Source organism: Macrobrachium nipponense, chromosome 25 (genome assembly GCF_015104395.2).
Source record: "Macrobrachium nipponense isolate FS-2020 chromosome 25, ASM1510439v2, whole genome shotgun sequence".
In the NCBI taxonomy this organism is placed as follows: domain Eukaryota; kingdom Metazoa; phylum Arthropoda; class Malacostraca; order Decapoda; family Palaemonidae; genus Macrobrachium; species Macrobrachium nipponense.
This window is the reverse complement of record NC_087214.1, coordinates 8,835,950-8,859,517: the sequence shown is the minus strand read 5'-3', so window position 1 is coordinate 8,859,517 and position 23,568 is coordinate 8,835,950. Positions and strand designations below refer to the sequence as shown.

The 23,568-nt window shown below is 37.1% G+C and overlaps 2 protein-coding genes across 7 annotated transcripts in view; one reads left to right on the top strand and one right to left on the bottom strand.

Moving 5' to 3' along the window:
* The window catches only part of LOC135199280 (zinc finger protein 436-like), a 534,458-nt gene that overhangs the window by 237,301 nt on the left and 273,589 nt on the right, over positions 1–23,568 (top strand). The gene's annotated exons all lie outside the window — the stretch shown is intronic.
* LOC135199279 (gastrula zinc finger protein XlCGF17.1-like) overlaps positions 4,494–23,568 on the bottom strand; it is a 365,386-nt gene continuing 346,311 nt past the window's right edge. For all 5 annotated transcript variants that reach the window (XM_064227175.1, XM_064227174.1, XM_064227177.1 and 2 more), the window contains one exon: positions 4,494–6,109. In XM_064227175.1, the coding sequence (XP_064083245.1) occupies positions 4,884–6,059 (1,176 nt within the window). In that variant the 5' untranslated portion in view covers positions 6,060–6,109 and the 3' untranslated portion in view covers positions 4,494–4,883. The remainder of the gene's footprint in view (positions 6,110–23,568) is intronic.

Below are 23,568 nucleotides of genomic sequence, written 5' to 3'. Positions count from 1 at the left end.
GAAGAATTGTCTTTCGACCAGTTGTCTTTTGGCAAACGGTCTGCATACCAGATCATCTGGAATTTCTATTCCATTGAACCTGTCAATATCCATTTGCAGGAGGTTGCTGAGCATACAGTTATGGCAAACCCATATAGGCGACTCAACTTCCCTCTTGTTTAGCTTCCAGTAGTAGTCCCTTGTACCTAATACCTAAAAAATGAAGGAAAAAGTGTTCAATTTCCAAAGTGGCCTCATGTTTCAAGTCCCATCTCAGTTGCAGATGCTAATTTTTCTGGAAATAAATAAATAGGTTGTTATTGGGTGTTGACACTGGTTGCTGTTTTGGTATATGTAGTACTACACTTTTTGTTGTTTCTGATCCTTTGTATTGCAGAAATATATCAGATTCATACTTGGTATGCTTATATTTTAGGCAAAGGGCTATGCAATATGAGTTCATATGTAGATGTCAGAGGTCATTGGAGCAATTAAGGTCAATTTTTTTATTGATTCCTATCCTTGTAATGCCGAAACATATCAGGATCATATTTAATGCTCATATACCTTAGAACAAGTGCTACTGAACAACATCCGTATGTAGAGGTCAAGGTTACAGTCAAAGGTCAGATTTATTTTTCTAATTCAAATCTTTTTAATCCAAGAATATATAGAGTTCATCATTGCCTGGCACAATTGCTACTGAATAACAGTGAAGTTATAACATTTGAAGATATATCAGGTGAGCTTTAGTGCCCATTTATGGGCGCTATTTTGTACCCTTTATCTTTGTTGTCTTTCATGCCTTCTTCCTCATGCCTTAACTAATGAGGTTCATATTTGGTATGCATGTACCTGTATTGAAAGCATTCATAGAGGTTTATTTACATTCCTAACTAGTATCTCCACACAGACACACACTGATCCATTATCTGACCACACCTACAGATTTTGCACAATTCCTAATCTACATACTTTGAACACTATTGATTCTTCTAATATATACTATAATAAAACAAAAATACTACTACTAAAGTTTCACTAACCAGAGTTGCAACAAATTCTATGCTGCCAAGCATCACAGATATCACACTGCATGGATAATTCTTGAGTAGCCGTACTTTTTCCTTCACACCCTATATAAACATTTTGTGTGTGTGTGTGTGTTTGATCTATTAAAATAGGCAGTTATGGGACTTTTTTGAGGGGTTCTGGTACACATTCCCTGCAAATATGGGGGGTCCACTGTACCTACATGGAGAAAGTTCTGCTGTATAGGTCTACTTTCGAACTTACAGCTAAGGATACATTTTCATATGTTCAATTTCAACAGTTCATCCTTAAATACAGTACTACTGTAGGCTACTGGTAGACAAGCAGCGGCAAGATAAACAAGTAGTTAGCAAAGTAATTTCTATCAGAGGTCAACTACCAGCTACAAAAACACTTACACTTGTATAGTTTAAATTGAGAAGTAACTACCAAGTGAGGGAGTTGAGTTTTAAACTTCCCCCTCATAGCATAATGTGTTTGTCTTGTAATATTTCATTTTTATTCAGACTTTTTAAAATAAATCACTTTCTCTAAGAAAATAATCCTGCGAAGTGAATGACAGTAAAGCCCCAGACCTCGATGGTAATCCATTCCAGAAGAAGCGACAATATGCGATTTAATTGAGATCTGAATTAATTTTTCCTTCAAGAAATAAATGAAAGTGGATTCATCCATTCTTGATCACCCGTTATTATCCTAACCTTGCCTATTTATACAAAACATTACACATAAATTACAATTAAATAACTTCATTGTTACATAACATACCGTATTAGAAGCACCTTTTTAATTTTTAAACATATACTGTATCAAAATAACTGGCCAACGTATGCCCAATGCAGCTGTATTACTGATGGTTGACTGAACGCCATAGGTTGTTGTTGTTGTTGGAGTATTAAGCTGGCTTTATGCCAGCACGGGCTTTAGCTAATGAGCAGCCTGTAGGTCATTTGAATTATTTTTAGATGCATTGGTGATTTAAGGATATGAGGCGATCTTTTTATTTATGATTTCTATGGAATATGCAGGTGGAATGGTATGGATTCAAAGGTGAAAGGAAATGTGAATAGGCAAGGTTACAAACCCCTTTAAACCCTAAGGTACCCATTAGTAGAAGATAAAGATCGATAGTAGCAAGTCCTGGCGAGTCAGAGATAGCCAGTAAGGAAATCGAAAAATTTAGTCGTAGAAAAACAACGCCATAGGCTAGGCAGAGCCGTATATATATGGCTCTGAGGCTAGGTATGCGATTTGTACTGTACAGGGTAGGCACAAAAATTGTTGCTAATAATAAAACATTGAAAACCAAGCCTATTACAGCAAATTAATAAAATACTAAAAATAAGCCAAATTATGTCTGTTATCACAAACTTGAGGTAAATTGCCTTAGTTACATCGACAGCTAGTGGCATGAGCGGATGTAAACAAACTATATTGTTGTCCTGGTGGCCTATCACAGTAATATTTAAAAGTTGTTTACGTCCAGTAATAATTTATGGTAAATTTCATACAGATTCTACTGGAATGTAATATTCAAAATCACTTTAAAATATCTTTCATTACATTTTATGATATTTAATTTTTTTTTATAAAATATCCTTGTAAAATAGGGGCACTTTTTATAGCCTCTTTATGCTTTATGAATGTGACCCTTTACAATTGGAAAGAATCCAGATATTAAAGATAACTTGGGAACTATCTATATCACAAAACCCTGTACTTTGATTATAAAATACAACCAAGAAAATATTGCCCTTTAGTAAAGAACAAGGCTTGTAAGTCAAGCACGACTGGGAACTACGAATTATGAACATCTGAGTCAAGCACGACTGGGAACTACGAATAATGAGCAGACTGCAAAATGTTTTGGGAGGCAAATAAAGTAGCGGCAATTCTTAAACCCAGCACTAATAATTTATGAAAGAAACGTATCTGTGAATTATGTTCCATTTAGGAACTAAACAGATGGCAGAGAGCTATACATGCAATAGGATTAGATACAGCTAAACAAGAGTTATATGGAAATGGTCATTATTCTCAATATACAACTATTATTCGACTTCTGCAAATGTATATCTAGATGTCAGTGTATCAACCTATCTAGGGCAACAGTCTCTCTCTCTCTCTCTCAAACCATAATACTTATGATGTTACTCCATCCTCCACTAAGATATTTCGATTGTAAACTTGTACCGACATAAACAATCAAGAAACAGCCAATTGCTGACGTCATTTGCCATAACTATAAAAAAAAATAATAGAACAGGCGATTTTGATGTCTGGAACTGGCAAAATCATACCACGCTTATAAAATCAAATATTGTGCACGTTTAATAACCAATTTTGTTAATTTACAAATATCTCCAAATTACATCTCTTCTAGCAGCTGAGTAATGGCAATGAAGATATCGATAGTACTTAATCAGCCGAGATTTTGAGAATGTAACAATTTCAAATGCAAATGGCGTACAATGACAATGTTTATATTCAAACGATCATTTCCTCCCAAAGATATTTAGGTTTATAGAGCTTTTCAGTTTTTAGAATTACAAATAGAGATCTTACATCTGTAACAATGTGGGAGCTCGCTCATCCCAATGCCTAATTATGATAATCATCCACGGTAATTCCTGTAATTAAAGTTGGTCTGTTTACAGTATGAAAAGTTGTATCGCTAGTGATTCACTTGAATAACCTACGGTTTACTATTATTAAAGATGTTTTGTTTACAGTGTTGATATTTGTGATGGTAGTTAACTATTGACACAACTATTAACATTTCAAGGGTTTAAGCCCACCATTAAATATCTTGGCAGGATTTAAGGTTGTCATAACAATTTTCACTAATCTTCTTAAGTTAAATTGTGGTTCTTACCGTTTTCCTCTTCTGCCTGTCTGCAATGATTGAATCAAAATAGTACAGTACAAAAAGTCCCAAAAACTAAGGAAATAACTGTGTAAGCATGTACTACTTGCTCAAAACAATAGCACCAAAACGAGAGGGCTTTAAAGAGCATGGGAACAATGCCAACTAGCAGTGACTAACCGAAACACTTTTGCTTACAAAAATCGTATGATTCATTTGGTTGGATTCCGGTTTTTGTTTGAGTTCTGACACAAAATTTACTCAAAATTTCACATTTAAATGGAATTATTTCGAGTTCTGGTACGATTGAGGACCGAGGCAATACTATAGTTACTTATATAGTTCCCAAAGGCCAGGTGTTATGTGAATTAAGTAGGTTGATGGGGACCACAAGGAAAGATGCACATTAATTAGGAAGTGGTGCATTCGAGCCATGATACTTGGTGCACTCAGATTAGTGTTGGTGCATTTAGCCCACAATCAGTATAGTACACTAGTGCACAATGTTATTCAGATATTATTTCAGTTTTAATGGGGTCAAATGAAAGATTTCATTCACATATAAACTATTTTTTATCATTTATAAACATTTTTAAGTTTATATATCAAAATAAACTAAATAATTAGGTTCAATCTAATCAGAATAATACATTAATTTAGTCTGACTGGCTAGCCTAAAACAAAATGCAGTCATACAGTCAGTCCACTGTGTTTTATAGCGAGCTATAAAAGAGAATTAGGAATGAGTAACCATGCATGATTTCAAGTCCATCGAATGAAAGGAACAGGTAAAAAATTTAAGATACAAGATTTGGGGACAGGCAGACAGACGCAGAGGTCAATTTAAATAAAAGCATGTAATAAAAACTACTTGGACAGAGATCAAGTACACAGTTTCTGTCTAGTGTAAATTCATTCTCATGTCTTTGGAGATGATTTGGCTCAGAAAACTTCTTTGACACACAGAGCAAGTATATGGTTTCTCTCATGTATGAGTTTTCATGTGATTTTTTAAAATAGTTAATTGAGAAAAACTTTTTTGACATGTAGAGCAAGTATATGGTTTCTCTCCTGTATGGAATTTCCTATCGTGTTCTTTGAGATACCAATGACTAGAAAAACTTTTTTGACATGTAGAGCAAGTATATGGTTTCTCTCCTGTATGAATTCTCATGTGTTTTGTGAGAGCACATTGATGAGAAAAACTTCTTTGACATACAGAGCAAGTGAATGGTTTCTCTCCTGTATGAGTTCTCATGTGTGTTTTGAGATGACTTAGACAAGAAAAACCTCTTTGACAAATAGAGCAAGTATATGGTTTCTCTCCAGTATGAGTTCTCATGTGTTTTGTGAGATAACTTGATTCAAAAAAACTTTTTTGACATATAGAGCAAGTATATGGTTTCTCTCCAGTATGAGTTCTCATGTGTTTTGTGAGATCACCTGAATCAGAAAAACTTTTTTGACATAAAGAGCAAGAATATGGTTTCTCCCCAGTATGAGTTCTCATGTGTTTTCTGAGATAACTTGATTCAAAAAATCTTTTTTGACATATAGAGCAAGTATATGGTTTCTCTCCCATATGAGTTCTCATGTGTTTTGCGAGAGTACTTGAATCAGAGAAACTTTTTTGACATATAGAGCAAGTATATGGTTTCTCTCCTGTATGAGTTCTCAAGTGTCTTTTGAGATGACTTTGTTGAGAAAAACTTCTTTGACATATAGAGCAAGTATATGGTTTATCTCCTGTATGAGTTCTCATGTGGGATTTCAGTCTGCACATCTGTGAAAATGTCCTTTGGCATTCAGCACAAGATATTTGCTTCCTTGCTGTATTGCTTCTCTTTGATGATGCATCTCTTTTACCCAAAGGCCTAATTTCTTCTGCAATACAGATCTTTCCGCTTTCATCATCACAGCTCGGAGAGCTGTCCTCCTCCAACTTAATAGAATGGAAGGAACAGTTCACATCAAATTCACTATGGTATAGAAATTCTGGTTCTTCTTTGACTGCTAAGGGGTCTGCAAATGAAGAGCCTTCACCGGTGTTTTCAGTAAGATCCTCATCCGAATTTTCCTTCTCTTCTTTGATGAACAGCGAATTTTCCTTCTCTTCTTTGATGAACAGCAATGGTGACGATTTTTCAGCTTCCATTTTCATTCAGTCCTAGTTAGGATCTTATGAAATTTTCCTTTGTTTGGAATTGTACTCTGAAATAAAATAGTAAACAATCTGAGAAAAACATGTTCCTAATAGCACCGGTCATAACTATAAAATAAGCATTCTCTGGGAAAACAAACATTACAATGTAATGATCATTTGGACACAATTTGTCAGAAAAGAAATAAAACAGAATCCTTGGATGCTTTTCAGAATCAACAAATTTATTCAGGCCAAAATTGGTCGACAATTCAACCAGCAGCTTCTGCCTTTACCACACATTCCCAGCTAACTTTAATTTTGACAATCAAATAACATCTTTCCTTTAAGAGTTTGGAATATCACAAATCTATTTGTTTCATACTCACCTGCAGAAATGACACATATTTGAAAGTAATTTGTATTTTTTATTTTTCCTTACTGTACAAACCTGAGGTCTTTATATAAGAATACTATTCATCGAAGCTGGAAACCAGCTGTTTAACTTTTAACAAGGTTATATGGTAGTTAACTACCTAACCACCAGGTGGGAGGTTCTCCCACCAAGTTGGTAGAGTGTCACTTTACTTTCAGCCCAGGTAATCGTGTCAGCTGGGCATTAAGTATAAAGACCTCAGGTTTGTAGAGATAGGAAAAATACAAATTACTTTCAAAATTTGTCATTTGCTCCCACACGGTATGCAAACCTTTACTTCTTGAAGGGAGAAAGCTGAATAAGTCTCTGAACTGACTGGTAGTTCGCCACACCTGGGTCTTCTTCCTTGTCGATAGATCAAGGAAAGACCTCACCTCTGACAAAAACGAAGGAAGTATAGGAACTATATGTTCGAATGTCAGACCTCTGGGCACTCTCTTGAACAGATGGGTATAGAGCAACTTTCTTCAAGGAGAATGAAAGGCCATAGAAAGCAAAAAGTCTACATTGTCTGTCCCTTTCTCCCCTTGGTACAGAGAGAGGGAATGGTTTGCTTCTACGAAGTCTAAGATATTACAGAATAGAAGTTATAACTCACCTACATCTGAACCAGTTCCAGCTAGTGACAGCCTGCTAACTTGCCCTCTGCCTGCAGGAGGAGGACAAAATTAACAGAAAGAGGAAGAGGGAGAGGGCCAGTCACTCAACCCACTCTCTCAATCATATCCAACAGTGAAGAGCTAGTGACTCCATAGACTGATGCAACTGTTCTATATGTGGTTGATGCAGAAGGTCCATGTGTAGGGACCATTCTGTTCCTATCACTTGACCCTGGCAACGGACCATGTCTGCTACTACTTTCCTCTTGCCTGGAATGTACCTGGCTGACAGCTTAACTGAGTAGGCTACAGCCTACTCGTGCACCTGCTTGTCAACTGGTGCAATAAAAGAGAAACTAGCCTTCCTTGCTTGTTGACATATGCCACTACCGTGTTGTTGTCGCTCATCATCACCGCTGTGTGTCCCATCGCTTAATACTGAAACTCATGGAGGGCTAAGAAGGCCACCTTGAGTTCCAGGATATTGATGTGAAGGTGCTTGTCTTCTCAGTTCCACACACCTGAAATCATCAACTCTTCCAGGTGTGTGCCCCATCCCTTGGTCAAAGCATCTGAGAACAGAAGCATCTTGCGAGAGGGAGTGTGCAGGGACACTCCTATTATGAGGTTTCTGTCGTCAAGCCACCAGGCTAAGTCCTGTCTCACCTCCTGTGAGAGGGGGATGGGAAACGATGGAGCATCCCATGCTGGAGACCAAAACTCCTTCATTTTCCACTGGAGAGAGCAAAGGTGAAGCTGCCCATGAGGGACCAGCTTTTCCAAGGACGACAGGTGACCAAGACCAACTTGCCACTGCCTTGCTGGTTGTTCCTGCCACAACAGGAACTTCTGCACTTTTTCTCTGAACCTGCTAATGCGCTAGTCCGAGGGGTAGACTCTCACTGTTGCCATGTCTATCACATGCCCAGATACTTTATCCTCTGCTTGGGTATGAGATCAGATTTCTCAAGATTTACTATAATCCCCAGAACATGGCAGAATTCAATCTCTGTCTTAGAGCAACTGCAAGCGAGATGTTGCCAAGACTTACCAATTGTTAAGATACCTCCCAGACATATTCAGTGTGAATGGGCCCATGCTGACACAAGGGTGAACACTCACGTGAATACCTGGGGAGCGGTCTAAAGCCCAAAGCAAAGTAGCCTGAATTGGAATGCTGTCTCCCAGGGGACAAAGCGAAGATACTTGTGAGAGGATTGATGGATGGGTATCTGAAAGTACGCATCCTACAAGTCCACCGTGGTACGAAGTCATTCTCCCTGATGAATTGAGCATAGACTGTGCCGTTTCCATCTTGAACAGAGTCTGGCAAATGAGTCAGTTCAAGGGAGAGAGATCGATGACTGGCCTGCAACACCCTGATTCTTGACAAAAAAGATTCAACTGTATCATTATTACATGAGTAGTTTAACTGACTTTTAGCTCTAATAGGGCTGGCCCGACAGCTTAGAATAAAATGCCAGGTCTAGGCCTCAGGCCAAGCACTGGGACCAAATAGGTCATTCAATATAATGTTGAATAAATTACAATTAAATTAAAAACTCCACAAAGGCACATACAGGCCCATGCTTTCATACTGGAGCACACACACTCATAAATATACATACACTAAATTGGTATATTGTAACATTTAAAAAAAATTTAAATTCATTAAATGCAAGTTTTCGTGTTTTTTAATATTTAGTTTGATATTTTATGAATTGAATCACAGTTCCCCATAAACATCATAATTGGAACCACGGAAAGTGTGAAAGACTCTGACAAAATTTCTATTACTGATTCATTTCCAAATGTTGACAGTTGCTGCTGGTCATACTTTGGACACACAACAAATGCCTGACTGTTATCAGCACTTTGCATTCTGAGCACTTGGGAGCAAGACTACGTGGGATGCTCATTAAGTACTGTCATGGTAATCGCTTCATAGCAGAATTATATATTAAAGGAGAAAATGCATCTTCTTTGAGTAGGTCTGCAGCAAGGAGGCATTCGCGCACATGTTGAAGGCGTCTGTTCTCATGATTGTTTGAGAATCCCCAGGTGTATTATTGAACTCGGCACACGCCGTCACGTCGTCAGAAACGCCGCATATTATGATGTAACTTTTCGTCTGGATACTTCTAAATAGTTCCTGTCGGGAGACGACGTTCGGTGGTTAAGCTCCGCCCTTTTCAGCCCTGCCCCCAAATATATATATATATATATATATATATATATAATATTTTATATATATTATATTTTGTTATATCTATATATACATATATATATGCCCTGAGGAAGTAGAGAAATCAGATCATCAGAGATAAGAGAAGAAGGAAGAGACGAAGGATAAGAGAGGAAGAGGACGCATGAGAGTGTGTGAACAGAAACAAGTTAAGTCTGCATTTCGAGTGGTTTTGAGGAGGAACCCACCCTTCAAGTTTTAAAACTGACAGTTCTTCCTGCAGTACGGAGTCAAGAAGCCGTCTGAAGTTTCTACTTTCCCCATTTGAGAAGCCCTTGCTATGAGCACTGATTTCGACTGCTGCCAAATTGCCCAGCAAGTATTTCACTACCGCACTGTTTCCCAAGTTCACATATTGTAAGGTTTCATTTTGTTATGTAAATAGGAGAAACCATTCTGCATTCATCTTTGTTAGTGAGCTTGTAAATAAACTTCTGTTCTGTTTGAGTTTCTTTCTATATTTGTATCCCGAGTTTCAACTGTTGGTATTGAATCCTTTTTGTTTTATCATAATATAGAACCTGAGCGGATCTCGGGGTCCGTAACATTATTGGCGACCTTGCTAAGGTATTCGGCGCCATAACAGATTGAGACAGGGAGAATATAGGAAGAACCAGAATGAGTGAGATGGTGAAAGAGTTTATTGAGTTGGGTAAGCTTCTAGGTCTAGAGTGGAACGATCTCTGTATGTTGAAAGGTAGAAAGAGAAAAGTATCAGAGATGAAAGAGCGGCTGAGAGAGAAGTAATGAAAATGCAGTCAGGGAGAGAAGTAGTGAAAATGCAGTAAGAGAGAGAAGTAATGAAAATGCAGCAAGAGAGAGAAGCAATGAAAATGCAGCAAGAGAGAAGTTATGAAAATGCAGCAAGAGAGAGAAATGTTGGTAATGCAGCAGGAAGAAAGAGAGAAAGAACATAAGCATGAGTTGGAAATCGCTCAGTTAAGGCAAAGTACTCTTAGCAGTCAGACAGGAGAGAACGAAAATGGAGCTGATGGTTTGGGTATGAGTGCAGTGCTGAAATTAGTACCAAAGTTTGATGAAGAAGATGTAACGACATATTTCATGTGTTTTGAGAGGTTAATGGAAAGAGTAGGTTCTCCTAAAGAAATGTGGACTCTATATTTACAGTCACCTTTGCGTGGTAAAGCACTTACTGGGTATAGTTGCATGTCTAAGGAGGAACGTGATGATTATGATATTGTGAAAGAAACTGTTCTTAGCGCGTACAGGTTAATACCCGAGGCGTACCATAAGAAACTTAGAAGTTTGAGAAAGGATGAGAATATTACATATGTAGAATATGGTAAGAAGTTAGGAAGGCTGTTTTTTTATTGGTTAACTTCTGCTAAAGTGGATGATTTTGACGATCTGAAAAACTTAGTATTGCTAGAAAACTTCAAAGATAACGTATTCCCTGAGATTAAGCTTTATATAGAAGACAGGCGAGGAATATCTTTTGCAGGAGCAACTAGGTTAGCATACGAATATAGTCTGACTCATAATTTAAGTGTCAGTAAGAAGTGAAATGATTCTTTGTCTGGTAGAGTTCAAAGCAGTAAAAGTTTCAGTTCCAGTAATAGCATTGCGAGTAAAAGTGACTATTCCTGTTATGCATGTGGAAAACCTGGTATTCCTGTTATGCATGCGGAAAACCTGGTCACATGTCTAAGGTTTGTAAGAATAAAGTGGCATTTAGTGGCTCAGAATTAACTTGTTTCCGATGTATTGAGAAAAAGCATTTAGCAAGAAATTGTGCAGTAGAAAGGAAGGACGTTAAGAAACCAGTGTCTCTAGTAAACATTTTGTCAAGTACGAATGATGTGATGAGAGAAACTAGGAAATTTTTTGGTGAATTTCTCTCAGAAGGTGTAGTTTCCTCTCTTGGAGGAGAATATTCGAGAGAAGTAGTCTAGCTTCGGGACACAGGAGCTGCTGTCTCACTAATTAGGAGAGAGAGAGAGTGCCAAACAGGGCAGAAATCAATATGGAAGAAAAAGTCATGTTAGGTGGATTTCCTAACACTTGTGTTCTTTGTCCCTTGTTGAAGTTGAACTTGGAAAGTCAGGTAGTGTCAGAAGTGAAACTAGCAGTTGTTGACAGTTTGCCCGTTGATGGCGTTGACATTATTGTCGGTAATGACTTAACTTTACCCAAGAATGTGAATCCTGTTGTGAGTGAGATTCCAGTGCCTGAAATGGTAGTAACTAGGTTAGGTTTAGATACAGACATAGACTACAGTCATAGTTTGTTCGTGAATTCGAACGAGTGTGATAGAGGTGGCGAGGTTGATCTTGGCGTGACTGTGGCTGAGAGACCTGACTCTATCGGTGTTGACAGTGATAGCCAAGCAGAAGGTGTAGCTGTCGAGAGTAACATAGTTGATGTAGTGGAATCAAGTAATAGTTACTGTGATGAATTAGGCACTGACCTTCTGAATAAGGATGAGCTAGTCAAGTTTCAGAGAGAGGGTGAGACACTAACCCGAATTTTTGAAAGTGAACTGGATGATGATCTCAATAATGTGTGTAAGGAAACGTTTTGTTTAAAAGACGAAGTTTTGTGTCGTTATGTTCGTCCTAAGTCAGGTAGTAAAGAGGAAATCACCGAACAATTAGTGGTTCCCAGGAAGCTTCGTGAACTAATTTTGAAGTTAGCGCATGATGAGCAAGGACATTTGGGAGTAAATAAAACTTTCAGGTGTATTAGTAGGGCGTATTTTTGGCCTAAAATGAGAAGTGACGTGAAGAGGTATGTTTTAAGCTGTTATGAATGTCAAATTGCCGGAAAACCGAATCAAGTAATTCCCAGAGCCCCGTTGTGTAATATTCTTTCAGTAGGCGAACCTTTTGAGAATGTAGTTATCGATATGGTCGGACCTTTGACTGGAAGTAAGGGAGGGAGTATATATCTGTTGACAATCATTGATAGACTAACTCGCTATCCAGAGGCGATACCCGTAAGAAGCTGTAACGCAAGAACCGTAGTTAAACGATAGTTGGATTATTTTTCTAAGTTTGGTCTGCCTTGTACTATACAGAGTGATAATGGTAGTAATTTTGTATCCAAATATTTCAGGGATAGAATGAAAGAGTAAGGCATTAAACTTGTCACTTCCACACCTTATCACCCCGAATCACAGGGCATTGTGAAGCGGTTTCACCAAACGTTAAAGAGTTGTTTGCGAAAACTGTGTAATAACTTTGAAAATGGCTGGGAAGAAAAGTTACCTTTTGTTCTGTTAGCTTTACGGTTGGCCCTGAATGACACTACAGGATTTAGTCCTTTCAAGCTGGTTTTCGGTCACACCGTTAAAGGTCCTCTGGAAATGTTAAAATGTAATTTAATACTTAAAGAAGGTAGAGAGGACTACATAACTAATCTAGAGTCTTATAAAAACAATTTAAGAGACGCTTGGCAACTAGCAAAGGAGAACGAGAGTGGGAGTCAAGGGGAGACTAAATGGAAACATGATCTTCGAGCGAAAGAGAGGTTTCTGTGTGGGAGATAAAGTTTTAGTATTAGTCCAGAAAGAAGGTCCCTCTTTATCTTATAAGTTCGAAGGTCCTTTTTCAATTTTGGAAAAGAGGGGAAATCTAAATTATTTCATCGATATGGGTAAGCGTAGAGCAAAGTGGATGCATGTAAACTTGCTCAAGAATTATAATGAACGCCCCGTGCCGTGGCCACCACCCGTGAACGTAGTTGGTATCTCAGAAAGAAATTAGTTTTGAGAAAAGCTCTGAGGTGCTCAAGAAATTTTGAAGTTTAATCCGAGGTTAGAAAAGGAAAATTAAGGGGAAAGAATAATGTTATATCTGATAGCCTCTCTAGAGATTTTTCAGAATGATGACCATTTTCTGTTTTGTACGTTTGGGTGAATGAATGGAGAAGTGTGCTTGTTTAACTGAGTCCTTGTTTAACTGAGTTGAAGTTTTATGCAGAATTGTTCCATTGCTGTTTGATTCTTTTTTCTTTAAAAAAAAAAATAATTAAATCAGTTGATTTAATTTTTTTTTCTTTTGGGGGAAAGTGTCATGGTAATCGCTTCATAGCAAAGAATTATATATTAAAGGAGAAAATGCATCTTGAAGTAGGTCTGCAGCAAGGAGGCATTCGTGCACATATTGAAGGCGTCTGTTCTCATGATTGTTCGAGAATCCCCAGGTGTATTATGGAACTCAGCATGCGCCGTCACGTCGTCAGAAACGCCGCGTATTATGATGTAACTTTTCGTCTGGATCCTTCTAAAAAGTTCCTGTTGGGAGACGACATTTGGTGGTTAAGCTCCGCCCTTTTCAGTCCCGCCCCCAAATTGCCATATATATATATATGCCCTGAGGAAGTAGAGAACAGATCATCAGAGAGGGATCATCAGAGATAAGAGAACAAGGAACAGACGAAGGATAAGAGAGGAAGAGGACGCATGAGAGAGTGTGAACAGAAACAAGTTAAGTCTGCAGTTCGTAGTCAGAGAGAGAGAGAGAGAGAGAGAGAGAGAGAGAGAGAGAGAGAGAGAGAGAGAGAGAGAGAGAGAGATATCTCGACGCTGAGCAACCCCTTTCATAGAAGAAACGTCCTACAAGTGGTTTTGAGGAGGAACCCGCCCTTTAAGTTTTAGTTCTTCCTGCAGTACGGAGTCAAGAAGCCGTCTGAAGTTTCTACTGTCCCCATTTGAGAAGCCCTCGCTTCGAGCACTGATTTCAACTGCTGCAAAACTGGCCAGCAATTATTTCATTACCGCACTGTTTCCCCAGTTCACATATTGTAAGGTTTCATTTTGTTATGTAAATAGGAGAAACCATTCTGCATTTAACTTTGTTAGTGAGCTTGTAAATAAACTTCTGTTCTGGTTGAGTTTCTTTCTATATTCGTATCCCGAGTTTCAACTGTTGGTGTTGAATCCTTTTTGTTTTATTATAATATAGAACCTGAGCAGATCTTGGGGTCTGTAACAAGTACCCATGTATCAAACGAGTATGACCTATTTGAAGACGCATTACAATTACTTGTACATGTCTATCTCTCTGATATGATGAACACAATTTTTCAGCACAAGGTTCTATCTGTTTCAATTTATCATTTATGGGCTCCTCATTCAATTATTTTGCCATCTATTAATAATGATTGTTTTTATATATCTTATATAGTCACTAATAGGGGTATTTACATTTGCGTTTGTCATGTGGACTGCTTCTTTAGCTGCTTTATCAGCCTCTTCGTTTCCTTTAATCCCTACATGGGCAGGGATCCAACATATTTCTATATTTTTTCTATTATTATGTAACTTATATGGAGTGAAAACTTAATTTGTTGTATAATACCATTTTTCAGGTTGTGACTTTGGATGGCTTCTATAGCGCTTCTGGAGTTACTATAAATCACAAAATTATTAAATGAGTGTTGTCTGATTATTTTTATGTCTGATATGATTGCACATAACTCAGTTGTAAATACTGAGGCATTATTGGGAAGAGAGAAATGATACATTATGTCTTGGGACACTGCAGCATATCTAACTTTGTTCTGACTGAGATCCATCTGTATATACAGTCAAACCTCAGTTTTCTTACACCTCTCTTTTCATATGTTTTGCTTTTTGTAGACTTTTTTCTACAAAATTTTGTCTCGGATATCGTAAGTTTCCTCAGTTTTCGTACACTCGGAGATGCTCCATCCGGGGCCCAGCGCATGACCCATTCTGCTTTTGTGTTCGTTGTTTTTGTGTTTTTTGTCCTTTTTTACTCGAGTGCAACTGCTAAATTAGCTATTATGGGGCCAAAGAAAGTTCCAAGTGCTAGTCCTTCTGTAAAAATGGTGAGAAACACTACAGAATTTAAGAAAAAACTCGTAGCATGGTGTTGGAGGAAGTTGCATGCCGATCTCAGTGAGAAAATGTGTGCAAATGCTGCTGTCAGTGAATTTAAGGCCAGCAGAGGCTGCTTTGAAAAATTCAGAAAACAAATGGGCATACTAATGTGCCCACTTCAGGGATTAAGGACATGTTTGCAAAGTGGAATGATGTATAAAATTTCGTGGAGAATTATCATCCCAACAAAAAAGTTGTAATCCGTGTCTCCAACATGTTTATTGACAATGCCATGTTTAACTTTCGGCAAATTTTAAAGAAATGCCAAAAACAAATGTCTCTGGACAATTTTGTTGTGCGACAGGGGTCCAGTTACTCAAAAGCTGGTCCTAGTGCCAGTAAAAAGCAAAGAGGGGAAGTAACCTCAGTTAGTGCCAGTAAAAAAACGAAGAGAAGTAACCCTAGATATGTCCTTGATACCTAAAGTCCTTCTGGAGGGAGATTCCCCTTCCAAACAATAAAATCTCCTCCTCCCTCTCCCCTCCTCTCTGTCTTCCATACACTAACAAGTGTTTTCCATAAAGGTAAGACTGATGTTAAATGTTAATTTATTCATTTCATTAGTCATTTATATTTATTTCTCATTGTTTCCTGTATATAAAACTTTTCACTCCTTATAAAATGTATTTCTTAAAATTACTTTTGGGGGCAAGGAACGCATTAATTGTACAAGCAGCCCCCGGTTACCGTTGGTATTGGTTACTGGCATTTTGCTTTTAAGGCTCTTATTCAATATACAGTAGGTCTCCAGGTTACGACGGCTCCGGCTTACGACGTTCCGAGGTTACGACGCTTTTTCTTAAATATTCATTGAAAAATCCGGCCTGGGTTACGACGTTTGTTCTGACGTTACGACGTTGACGCTTCCGATGCTCCGAGTTAACGACGCTTTTAAAAAACGCATACTATGATAAAAATCCTTTATAGTTTAGCACAGTATATTAATAAAAATAAGTTTCTGGTTAGATTACAACAAAAATTTTGAGGTTATGATGATTTTCGACATTTTTTATGTCGTATTTTTTTATGTTTTTTAGTGATGCCTCATATGCGGAACTAGTTTCTGAGCGAATGAATACATACTAGCTTGCGATGCGCAAAGTTTACATATAAGAGTCCAAAAGTGCAAATAATGAAAAAATCATTGCTTGTTTTCAGTAATAATAACAAAACGAAGTTTCTGGTTAGATTGCAACGCAAATTCCAAGTATCCAAAGAGAGACATTATCCAGTAATTTGATCAGAGAGAGAGAGAGAGAGAGAGAGAGAGAGAGAAGAGAGAGAGATAGAGAGAGTGAGACGAGAGAGAGAGGAGAGAGAGAGAGAGAGGCGTCTTCCGATGCTCCGAGTTAAGGACAGAGAAGTGTTCGTTTCATTAAACGGCCTCTGACTCATGCCAGTAAAAGTTTTGTTGATACTAATAATACAAGCCTATTTAACCCTCTTACGCCGAAGCCCTAAAAATAAAAACCTCTCCCGTATGCCGAGGCGGGTTTGGAGTGAGCGCGGAAGCGGAAAAAATAATTTTTTCAAAAAATCACAGCGCGCTTAGTTTTGAAGATTAAGAGTTCATTTTTGGCTCCTTTTTTTCATTGCCTGAAGTTTAGTATACAACCATCAGAAATGAAAAAAATATTATCATATGTAAATAATGCGATATATGGTAGCGAAAAAAAAAAATTCATCCATAATTGTATTCAAATCGAGCTGTGCGAAAAACGGTTAAAGCTAACGAGTTACTTTCTTTTTCGTTGTATTGTACACTAAATTGCAACCATTTTGATATATAATACATTGTAAAAAGATAAAAGCAACACCGGAAAAATATTATCACAAAATGATGCACGAATTTGTAATGCGCGGACGTAAAAAAATGTTTTTTTCAAAAATTCACCGTAAATCTAAATATTGTACTAGATTCTTCCAATTTGTTTCAAAATGAAGAAAAATGTTTGAATATTACGATACTGTAAGAGTTTTAGATTAGAATGGCAGATTTCGACCATTTCGGACGAGTTAAAGTTGACCGAATGTTGAAATTTTTATATATATATTTATTTATAGGCAAATACTTCGGAAATAAGAAAAGCTACAACCTTCAATTATTTTTTGTTGTATTCTTCATGATTCTGCGCACATTTTAATATAAGAAACTCTATAAAATGGCTAATATGAAAAGGAGCAAATATTAGGATAATGCGACGTACATATTTCGGAGATTTTCGGCCACGAATCAGAGCGCTGAGGGAAAGTTTTTTTTTTTTTTTAATTCACCATAAATCTAAATATTGTGTTAGACACTTCGAATTTGTTTCAAAATGAAGATAAATGACTGTATATTACTAGATTGTAAGAGTTTTAGCTTACAATTGCGTTTTTCAACTATTTCGGTTGAGTCAAATTTGACCGAACGTGGTTTTTTTCTATTTATCGTGATTTATATGCAAATATTTCGAAACAAGAGAAAAGATACAACCTTCAATCATTTTTAGTTGTATTCTACATGAAATTGCGCACATTTTCATATATAAAACTTTATGTAACAGCTAATTTTAAATGGTGCAAACATTTCGACAATCGCACGAATAAAATTCTTATTTTTTCGGAAGAGTTACCGCGCGGACGTAAGGAAAATTTTTTTTTTTTTATATATATATAAATTCTCCATAAATCAAAATATTGTGCTAGAGACTTCCAGTTCGTTGCAAAATGAAGGTAAATGATTGAATATTACTAGAATATAAGAGTTTTAGCTTACAATTGCGTTTTTCGACCATTTCAGTAGAATCAAAGTTGACCGAAAGTTGAAATTTTTGCACTGAACGTTATTTATATGAAAATATTTCAAAACTGATAAAAGCTACAACCATGGTTTTTTTTAGTTGTATTGTGCATGAAATTGCGCACATTTCCATATATAAAACTTTATGTAACGGCAAATTTAAAATGGTGCAAACATTAGGACAATCACACTAAAAAATCTATCGGAAGAGTTACCGCGCGAACGTAAGGAAAAAGTTTTTTCATAAATTCACCATAAATCGAAATATTGTGCTAGAGACGTCCAATTTGTTGCAAAATGAAGGCAAATGATTGAATATTACTAGAATATAAGAGTTTTAGCTTACAAATTTCTTTTCTCGACGATTCGGTAGAGTCAAAAGTTGACCAAAGGTTGAAATTTTTGCACTTATATGAAAATATTTCAAAACTGATAAAAGCTACAATCATGAGTATTTTTTTGTTGTATTTTACATGAAATTGCACACATTTTCATATATAATACTCCATGTATCAGATAATTTAAAATGGTGCAAAAATTATGTCAAACTAACGAAATAATTTTTGAGATGTGTCACTGATACTTTTTAGTGCAATAAGAAAGAAATTCGTGGTTGCGCGCCTGCGTAGCGATTGTAAATAAAACAACGCCTTGATCCGTGAACTCCCAGCATCCCCCAAGGCACGTGATTCAAAGGTTTTCGGCTGGTAGGCCTATAAGTATTTTTCCGTGAATTTAAAAAAAAACTTTTTTGAGTCGACGTATGATACGTCCAATCGGCATACGGGAGACATTTTGACTCGACGTTTAATACGTCCAATCGGCGTAAGAGGGCTAAAGATACGTTTACTTTAATTAGTCTATATGATACATAAATAGTAATCAACTGTTCTTGTAGCCCTCAAGATTTGGCAAAATCGAAGTATCCAAAGAGAGACATTATCCAGTACACTGGAACCTTGACATACGAATTTAATTTGTTCCGTTACCATCGTCGTATATCAAAACAGTTGTATCTCAAAGCATTTTTTCCCATTTAAAATAATGTAATATGCATTAATCCGTTCTAGCGCTATGAAACCACACCTAAACACAGCTAAATTACATATAATATACACAATTTATACACAAATAAACGAGTAATAACACACATAATGATAAAATAACATAGCAATGTGATAAATGATAATAAATGTTGATAAAATCAATAAAAAAAGAAAGGAATTTTACTTACCACAACGAAAGATGACGTGAGGCCAGCAGGGGGAGGAGGTAGGGAAGGGTGGCAGGGAACGATTTGTTCTCTTTTTATTTACGTATGTACACTAATAACTACGTAATAAACACAAATGAAATAACATTGCTAAACTAATTTTTATTTATTTTTTTTAATCAGTTCGTAGTTTAGAAATAATGGTGATGCCTTTGGAAGGTTTTTATATCTTCCTTCTGCTTGATGATCGTGGATATTGTAGAAGGATTTCGACCATACTTGTTTGCCAAATCGACGATACGAACACCACGTTCATACTTTGCTATAATTTCATGCTTTGCTTCCATCGAAATAATTTTCTTGGGTTTTTTCTTATCACCTGCTTTGTCTTTAGCTTTGGGACCCATGGTTAATAATAAAATAGACAAAATAACAAGAAAAATAGGCACAAATACAACGAACTAAACAACGACATGTTAACATGTAGCACCAACAAACAAACAGACTGAACGCCATTTATCGGTCGCCTATACAACTATCGCTCATCGCAAAATGGTATCTCAAATATTTCGTTGTATATCAAAGCATATATTTTCGCAAATTTTCTGTTGTATCTCAAAACATTCCTATATTAGGGCAATCGTATGTCAAGGTTCCAGTGTAATTTGATCAGAGAGAGAGAGAGAGAGAGAGAGAGAGAGAGAGAGAGAGAGAGAGAGAGAGAGAGAGAGAGAGAGAGAGAGAGAGAGAGAGAGAGAGGCGTCTTGGCAATAATGGTCTCGGGGATTGACGTAACGTTTATTTTCTGAGCAGATAGGACAGAGAAGTGTTCGTTTCATTAAACGGCCCCTGACTCATGCCAGGAAATATTTTGTTGATACTAATATATAAGCCTATTTAAAGATACGTTTACTTTAATTAGTCTATATGATACGTAAATAGTAATCAACTGTTCTTGTAGCCCTCAAGATTTGGCAAAATCACTCCAGGTTGTACATAAAACTTCAAGAATGTAGTGTCACCAGATTGGATTCATAGTTTTTACCTTCAAGAACCAGCATTTTTTTTATGAAAATAACTCCAGGTTGTACATAAAACTACAGGAAACAACATGTAGTGTAACCAAAGGATTACAAGTAAGGTTTTTAAGACTTTTTATTAGTTTAAGACATATTTCCAAACGTCGTTCCGGCTTACGACGATTTTCGGGTTACGACGCGTCTCAAGAACGGAACCCCCGTCGTAACCCGGGGACTGCCTATTCAGAAGTGAGTTTTACCCTCTGTAGGGTTTACAGCACCGTTGTCTGGTTATTGGTGGCCTAGGCTAGGTGCCGAGACCGCCTCATAAAATATAAACATAATGAATATGCATCTTTCCCTTGGCTTTTTAAAAAAGTTATCCTTTACTTCGCTGTATCCAATAATACTGTATGTAGTATTATACTGCTATTGTATTATAAAATACAAGCAAAATACAAGCAAAGCGATCATGTTTTGGTTTTGAAAAATAAGCTTAAGGCACAGGCAAGATTATTTCGCTGTATATTGAACTCTATTCAGAGCGATTTTCTTGTTTATATTTAATGTAAAATAATCTCTAGAAATTCTATTGACATGTGGGTTGAAATATGGATTAAATACATGTTGTTGTGAACAAAAACTTAGTTACTTTTTTTTGTTAATAAATGGCGGCGTTGTCTGGTTTCGATAGTCGGTACTTCGCCTAAGCACCACGCAAGCTATATACCTTGACGCCAGATCCTCGTAAATTATGAACATAAAGAATATGCATCTTTTCCTTGGCTCTTTTAAAAAGTTATGCTTTACTTTCTACCTGTATCCAATAATAGTGTATATATAGCCTCATATTACTACGTATATAGTATTTTGAAGAAGTACAAACATAGCGATCAATGCTTTGGTTTGGAAAAATCAGCTGAGGACAGAGGCAGGTTTATTTTGCTCTATTCAACTCGACTCAGAACGATTTTCTTGCTTCTATTTAGCATAAATAGATCTCTAGAAACTCTATTTATATGGGACAAGGTTATTTTTCGTTATATGAAGTGCTTTTAAGTTGAAATGGGACAAATACGTCTTGTGAACTAGATTGTTTTTTTTCCGTTAATAGATGGTGTCCGGAGCATTTTTTTCTTTAACTATTCCATTCCTTATTTTCATCCTATTTCATAAAAATACGAGATGTATGTATTTTTCTTTTTTATCAACGTGAAAACAACAGTAAAATGTGTTCTTTCAAGGGCAGTATTTTTTAAACAATACTTTTTTTACTACTATTATTTGTGGGTTGAGTTGCATCCATACTGCTGATGCACGATCATTTAGTCATTAGCAGTGTGAACATTTTGTTTTCTCAGCTTCAGCTGCAGCTTAAATTTAGCAGTACTATATTTCCTTGTTAATATTTTCTCCATACCAAATAAAGGTATAAGGTAAAAATATATAAGTCCTGTTCTGCTTAACTAACATCACTTGTAACGTAACTACGGTAATTTCTTTATTATTGTACGATGGCTGAAATGCAAGCATAACATTGTTATTATCAGATTCAGTTTGATTGCTGTAGCCTAACGACTGATTTTGTTCACTTGTTTATGGCTGTAGCGTTTAAGCAATTATTGTAATGTAACTGATGATAATTCTATCATTCTATTTTGTTCAGGAAACTTTAGCAGTCTGGGAAAGGTGACTTTTTGTAATTTTCATTAAAGAGTTATTACATATTAGGGCAAAATACCTGGCTGTGACACTGTCTAAGGTCGTTAGTGAGTCTAGGCCACCGTAAGGTGGAGAATGGCACTGATAGACTTTTGAATTTCCGTTACTTTTGAATTTCCGTTAGCGACGAATTTTTAGCATCAAGCCTCCAGGAACGGAACCCTTGTTCGTTAACCGGGGCTGCCTGTATTTACATTATTCCCTATGGGAATTATTGTTTCGGTTTTCATACGTTTTGGATTTTGAGGGAGGTTCTGGAACGGATTATGTACAAAAATGATATTGTTAGTATACAATAAAGTTTTGTACATACGTACTTACCCGGCAGATATATACTTAGCTTATGTCTCTGACGTCCCGACAGAATTCAAAACTCGCGGCACACGCTACAGGTAGGTCAGGTGATCACCCTCTCCCGCTGCTGGGTGGCGGGAATAGGAACCATTCCCGTTTTCAGAACAGATTTTCTCTTACACCTATCTCCTGAGGGGAGGTTGGGTGGGCCATTCATCGTATATATCTGCCGGGTAAGTATGTACAAAACTTTATTGTATACTAACAATATCATTTTTGTACATGCAACTTCCCCGGCAGATATATACTTAGCTGATTGACACCCTTGGTGGCAAGTAAGAGATAGTTACTCAATATAAACAACAATAAAAACAGGGAAAGAACATCTGTTGTAGGTCATATATATATAAACTTATTTAAAACCTTGGTTCCTACCTTATTGGGCAGAAGACTTCATGATTACTGTCTATGAGTCTGCTTGCCTCAAGAGTTTCAGTGGGGATGAGACCTGACACTGATAGCTCTTCTGGATCGTGTCAATGGGGGCGAGCCCGCTTACTTGACAGAGCCTTGTCTTGGATCATACCAATGGGGGCTGACCCACTTACATGGTAGAGCCTTCACCTTTGTCATATCAATGGGGACTAACCCTCTTACATGACAGAGCCTAGGTCCAAACCACTAACAAGGAGCACAAAAAACCAATCCCGACCACCTGACCACACTACATTTGTTAACACTACGATTTGAAAGGAGCATTCCCAAAACCCCTTCCAATCGACCATAAAACACAACACCAAAAAACGTTTAAAATTACTAACTGAACTAACTATAAGGGATTAGGTTCAGCTCCTTGCCCCAGCAACGAATCCGCAGACACGAACAGTCCGAGAGAGAAGCACTTATCATAAAGGTTCCTTCGCACGTCTTCTTAAGTAATTTGATGCAAAAACCGAATTGCACCTCCAGTAGGTGGATTCGACAAGAGTCTGTATAGACATATTCCTATGATACGCTAAAGAGGTAGCTACAGCTCTGACCTCATGTGCTTTGACTCTTAGAAGCCTTAAATGTTCCTCTTCACAGGAAGCATGCGCTTCTTTGATAACGTCTTTAATAAAATACGCTTGAGCATTCTTAGAAATCATCCTCTTAGGATTTCTTACGGAACACCAAAGGCTATCCACATTTCCACCAAGTAGCTTCTTCCTCTCTAGGTAGAACTTGAGGATCCTGACTGGGCACAATGTCCTCTCTAAGTCTCTCCCTATCAAAGAGGACAGTCCCTTAATCTCAAAAGTCCTTGGCCATGGTTTAGAAGGATTTTCGTTCTTTGCTAAGAACAGGGGATTAA